Source organism: Chenopodium album, chromosome 12, assembly GCF_948465745.1.
Source record: "Chenopodium album chromosome 12, dcCheAlbu1.1, whole genome shotgun sequence".
Taxonomy (NCBI): Eukaryota; Viridiplantae; Streptophyta; class Magnoliopsida; order Caryophyllales; family Amaranthaceae; genus Chenopodium; species Chenopodium album.
In genome coordinates this window covers 1,059,283-1,065,765 of record NC_137845.1, presented here as the reverse complement: position 1 = coordinate 1,065,765, position 6,483 = coordinate 1,059,283, and the positions used below count along the sequence as shown (strand labels likewise).

Here is a 6,483-nt window from a genome sequence, read left to right as displayed (position 1 = left end):
TAAGGGAAAGTTTCTAGCAATTCTCATCATCACTTGATTGATCACAATAATCATCTCGATCATTTTTCTTTATCTCTAAATAAGCTAATTACAAAAAAATGATGAGGTGTACTTCTTCTTCTGTAGCTTTAGCTCTAGGGCTCATTCTTGTGACCCTTGTTAGCCAAGGTTATGGGCAAAAACTACAAGTTGGTTACTATAACGGGAAATGTTGGAACTACAATGTCGAAGAGATTGTTTTCAACGTAGTTAAGGCTAAATTTGCTAGGGATCCAACTATTGTTGCTGGTCTCATTCGATTACAATTCCATGATTGCATTGTTAGGGTAAGTAATAACCTGAATTGATTTGGTGTAAATGATTTGGCATATGGTGATAAACTAATGCTGTGTTTATTTCTTATTGATAGGGATGTGATGCATCAGTCCTACTTAATGGACCAAAAACAGAGAAAACAGCATCACCTAATCTTAGCCTTAAGGGATTTTATGTCGTGGATGCCGCAAAGGCAGCTCTAGAGAAAGCTTGTCCAGGAATTGTCTCTTGTGCTGATGTACTCAATATTGCTGCTAGAAGTGCTGTCTTTTTGGTGAGTAATATAACACATTCTTATCAAATTAACCATGATATTTTTAATCGATTTTTATATATAATACAAAATATCTATATATTATTTATTTAAGTAAAGTAATAATATAGTGTACCTCTTTAAACAAGAAATTAAATAAACATAAATTAGTTCATCATCACACCAAATTAATTCAATTTTTGAATCAATTTTAAATTATTAATTAATCTTATCCCATACATTCAAAACTAGGCTGGAGGTAAATGGTATTTCGTAGAAACAGGAAGACGTGATGGTTTTGAATCACATCAAAGTGAAGCCATTGCAAATCTTCCATCAGAAAACATGCAAGTACGTGACGCCGTCCACCTTTTTGCTTCAAGAGGACTAAGTAAGGAGGACTTTGTTGTTCTTCTAGGTATGTGCATACTAAACTTTACCAATATAATCCACAATATATATAACAAGCTTAGTACAACAATCTCATGTACATCTATATACAATAATAACAATGTCGTTTGTTCATACAGGAGGACATACTGTTGGAGCTAAACACTGTGACAAGTTTGAAAGCCGTCTATACAATTACCACAACACCGGTAAACCAGATGCAAAAATGAATTCCAACATGCTCTACGCCTTGAAGAAGACATGTCCAAGGAGGAGTAAAAACCAAGTTTATTTCAAAAACAACCCCAAGACTCATTATCGCATGGACAACACTTACTACAAGAGCCTATTGGTAAACCAAGGAATTCTTGAGATTGATTCAAACATTGCAAGTTCTCCATTAACCAACAGCCTTGTTAAAAAGCTAGCTTATGCTCCTGGTTACTTCGAGAGTAGATTTGGTCCGGCCATGGTTAACATGGGCCGAATCGGTGTTCTCACCGGAAAGCAAGGAGAGGTTAGGAAATACTGCGGTGCTGTTAACCACCACAAACATTGACGACATTGCAAATTCCTTTCGTTTTGTTTTAGAGGAATAAGCAATTCTTCATTCTTTTTGTTAATTTAATACTTGTATAATTTACTTTGTTATTTTTTGTCATAATTGTAACGTTATTTATATATTAAATATTTTTAATTGAGTCTCTCCTTAAAAAATAAGCAATGTAAGTTGGAGGGTATTCTAAGCTTTATTTTAGCTTGGGAATTTAAATTATATATATATATATATATATATATATATATATATATATATATATATATATATATATATATATATATATATATATATATATATATATTTATAACATTTCGAAATTCATTTCAACTAATTTTTTATTTATAAATTCTTATATTTGGTTGGTCACACTGGCCTATAACCAGCTATCGTGGGAGTTACATCATTAGTATATAGGGGTTACTCATATAGTGTTTTAGGGATTACTCAGTTACTCGGTCAGTATTAAAAGGATTACCTAGTTAGTGCTATAGAGTTACTTTGTTATTTTACAATCGATCACATAATATGCCCAGCCGCACACAAAACGCGCTAATTTTTTTTTCTTTTATGTTGTTAATGTATTTGGATGATTGATTTACTTAATGTTTGATTATATTAATTAATAAGTGACTAACATTATCTAAAAGTTAGAGATCTGATGCTCTGCAACAAATTAATGTCATCCCAACATATCAATTCCAACTATTTGATAAATAAAAATAATGCAACAATATATTAAAACTTTGTAGAATACTCCGTATATAATTTAAATATAGATTAATGAGTATAAGACCAGATCATGATTGCAATAATATGACTTGTCTCCTTAATACCTTGCGGAAAAGCTGTTTGACAGTGTTATGCAAAACTATAGAATAATAACCGAAAGAAGAATTACTAAAAGTTAATAATCTATCAATTATATTAAAATAACGCGGATATACTAAAACATAAACAAAATGTTCAATTAGCATCATCAATCATTCCATAATCATAACTAAACGTGAACTACAGCCAACATTATTGTGTCACACCATTATATGATTCATCCCTTCAATTTGATTATTATTTTTGTCCAATCCAATGGATAAGTACGTCGAAAGTGTACGCGTACATGTATCATCCTAGCTTCAATTTAATTTTGATTAAAAACTGTACAAGTGCTTGTTTAATCTTGATTAATATGTGTCAATTTTAATTTATAATTACACAGTTTGAATTCATGTATGCAAAATTTGGGAATTTATTATCTTAAGTCATATCAATTGATAGAGTAAAATGATCTATTTTTTAATATCTAAAGTTAAGGCATGATCATATGCAAGTTGGAGATTATTTTCGAATAGGGTTAACTATTGAATTTCGAATAATTTAATTTATATTTATTAATCTTATAATATAATGAAATAATAAATATGTTTAATTGATGATGTTATATCTTATGATGTCTTTTTTTTATTATTTATATAATTTTTTTGAAAACTGAACCATTCAAAGAGCTAGAATAATGAGAAAATTTGGAAAGAGAGAAAGTAGATATAATTAATGAGGACATATTCTGTATGTAAACTTGTATTTTGTACGAGTACCATTTAAATATTTTAATTTGTTTGAGAACTAATGAAAAACAAAGAGATGAAATAGAGACTTGTCAAAAAAAAAAAAGGGATGAAATAGAGATTATTATATAAATAAAAATAATAATTCCCATTGTATTATAAGCCTTTTGTTAATACAAACAAGGAAAATTGATTGGAACTTATATAGTTCCATAGATAATTCAAACACTCTGATAATAACACTCAAAAATAACATATAAATCAAAAACAAATGAAGAAATGTAATGAAAAAACGAACGAGTTCATAATAGCTTGAACTGAAAGAATGATAGTTAAGCCGTCATGCAAATTAAATTAAAGTAACACCAGGGACAACGACCATGCATAATGTGGTACGCACATATATATGTGGTATTAGTTGTTACGACGGCAGTTCCTCCTGACCGGACCCTGGGTAAGGACTCCAACCCTACCAAGATTGATCATAGCGGTACCAAATTGGGTGGCAAAGTCCCCAGTCCAAGCCAACCTACTCACTGAATTCTTGGTTAGTGAATCGCTTGCAATACGTTGATCAATTTCGAGTACACCCTTGCCTTGTGAAATTGCCTTGTAGAAACCATTGTCCACCTTGTATTCACTTCCTACAGTTTGGTCAGCGTAAACAAAGTTGTTTGATCCACTGCGAGGACATCTTTGTTGAAACGACGTAAGAGTTGCTGAATTCATTGATGGATCTGCTCTACCGGTGTTTTGGTAGTTGTACAACCGGTCTAGGAATTTGCTACAATGTATGGCTCCAACGGTGTGACCACCTCCTGTTGTATATATAAAACTCGTTTTAATTAAAACTCAATAAATATTATGCATGCTATATAGTTTGTATGTATATGAAATAATTGAATTGATTTTCTTAATTAAAGTATTTCAGATAGTATTACTATACCTAAGAGAAGCACAAAATCATTGGCGCTCAATCCTTTGCTATTGAATAGACTAATTGCATTTGAAACTGAGATTGATGGTGGAGGAAGGTTCTTTTCAGCTTCAGTTGATGATGAATATGATCCATCTTTCCTTCCAGTTTCAACATTGTACCAATTTCCTTGAGCCTACAAGAATCATTCCACATATTATATATGTCTTAGCTTCCCTTTTTTTTTTTAAGGTAAGATGAAAGACCCTACTGAACCGGCACCTCTTACAGGTTTAGCTAAGCATTTTGTAGTTGGTGGGGCTCGAATGTGTGACCTCAAAGTCACAAGGTGAGTTTCCCACCAACTCCACCAAACTTTGCTTGGTTTATGTCTTAGCTTATCGGCTGGATTAAATCATCATGTTAGATATATATAGTAACATATATAATAAAACAAATGTGTGTAATGCATACCAAGACAACCGCGACTCTAGTTGCTACGACAATGATGTCTGCACAAGAGACAAGTCCAGGACACAATTGTTCCAATCTTGTTTTGATAGCATCGATAAGTTCATAACCTCGAACACTGCCATTTGATGGTGCATTTTTCTCAGCGCTGCTTCCATCTAACAAGATGGATGCATCACATCCCTGTTCAACAAAAATGAAATACTTGTTAATCTATCATTTATTAATAATATAATACTTTGTAATATTAGTGTACATAAATATGCATGTTAAGGTAACATTGCATAAAATTACGTACCCTAACAAAGCAATCATGAAACTGCATTCGGAGAAGAGCAGCAACAATGGATTTATCAGTTTGGTAAGCTTTTGAAACTATATCGAAAATAACACTCTCGACATTGGCACTACATTTTCCGGTGTAGTAACCTTGCTTCAGCTGACCATAACACTGACCGACGAGGGTCATGCAGAGAACAACAATGGCTAGTGTCGCGGTAGAGGAAGAACTTGTTCTAGCCCTAGCCATTTTTTTTTTTTTTTAATAAAAGAAAATCTTTTTTAATATATATATATTTGTGTTTGTTATTATGATGTAACAGAAATATTGATTCGTATTTATAGAAAAAAATTTCTAAGTAGTAACGAACTTAGCATGATGTAACGCTTGGCTGGACGACTCGACCAAGTTTTTTGATACATGTATGCACGTACGAATTGTTCCGAATCAAATTAACGTGCATTTCACTAAAAGGTCATAAAACATCGTCAAAATAATTTCAATATTTTTCTACTAGTTGACAGTCCACAATTAGAAAGTTCATTCTATTCCCGAATCAATGACTTAGTTTGTAGAACCGTTATTATCTTATTTTATGTTAATTCCAAGTGGGATAATTATATCATGTTTTAAGGATTTATATTGTCTACCACTATGTCGCTTACTAGCCTACAAGGGCTAAAATCATACATGCACCTTAGTTGTGGGTTGGGGATTGGTGGACAAACATTATGTATTGACGTGGCTACTTCAAACATTGACTTTTGGATGGCAATTGCCCAAGTTATGATCTTATATACATCGTAGTTAGTTGACTTAGTCCACAAGTCAAGTAAAAAGTAAAACCCGAATAGATAGATAAAATGTATGAGGTAAATAATATAAGAAAAAAAAATATTTATTTTAATCTTGGTTAAATTAAAGAGTTTAAAATTTAACCATGAATTCTTACAAATATACAAAAAAAATTAAACATAGTTATTTTGGGTCTTGCTAAAACTATCTCATTATAGCACATCGAAATGTATGGAGAAAAAAAAAAGGCAAATGAGTACCTCAGCTCAAAAGAAAACATAAAAGCTTACAAGTGATGTGGTATCGGCTATAAGCATGAGCACCTTGAGCAACTGCTCAGGGTCCCCCATTCTTTTTTTCTTTTCTTTTTTAATTTTATTTTTTTAATTTTAATTATTTTCATAATTTAATTCATAAAAGTTAAATTAAAAAGAAAAAAAAATTGACACGAAGAATTTTGGTGGACTTTTTAATTCAAAATTTATGAATTATTTCGCCGATGTATTGTTTATGAAATATGACTTTATTGTTAATTAAGGACCCTTTTTTTTTAGTTTTCACTCCGGGCCAATAAATTATTCAAAATGACCTTGAAGTGATGGATTCGGTTAAATAAATATGTATTCCACAAGATTATCACCAATTCACCATATCGGAAACATAAATCGTGGGATGGTAGAGGTGTGCGTGGTAAGGATATCTCCTCTCCCTAATTATTCCAAGCGGAGATTGTACCACCTTAAATTTGAATTCACTTTCCTTTTAACTAGGCCAAGCTTAGTTTCTTATAGAGCTAACAATAAAAATCAATAGAGAGAGTGAGGGATAGCTCAAATGGTTAGAGCTTTCCTCCCGATTCTAGGAGGTCCTAGGATCAATTCTCACCCCCGCCTTTTTGGCTATCTAAACACCAAAAAATAAAGATCAATAGACATGCAAAAAATA

General features: G+C 31.9%; 2 protein-coding genes across 2 annotated transcripts; one reads left to right on the top strand and one right to left on the bottom strand.

Annotated features, from left to right (window-relative positions):
- On the top strand, positions 1–1,552 carry LOC145571494 (peroxidase 57-like). Its single transcript, XM_081630528.1, has 4 exons — positions 1–326; positions 410–589; positions 821–986; positions 1,099–1,552. The coding sequence occupies exons 1-4, from the start codon at positions 99–101 to the stop codon at positions 1,515–1,517; spliced, it is 993 nt and encodes a 330-aa protein (XP_081486654.1). The 5' UTR covers positions 1–98; the 3' UTR covers positions 1,518–1,552.
- Positions 1,553–3,490: 1,938 nt separating this feature from the next.
- LOC145571493 (peroxidase 60-like) lies at positions 3,491–4,992 on the bottom strand. Its single transcript, XM_081630527.1, has 4 exons — positions 4,762–4,992; positions 4,467–4,646; positions 4,023–4,188; positions 3,491–3,894 (listed from the first exon to the last, which is right to left on the bottom strand). The coding sequence occupies exons 1-4, from the start codon at positions 4,990–4,992 to the stop codon at positions 3,491–3,493; spliced, it is 981 nt and encodes a 326-aa protein (XP_081486653.1).
- Between the last annotated feature and the right edge of the window lie 1,491 nt (positions 4,993–6,483).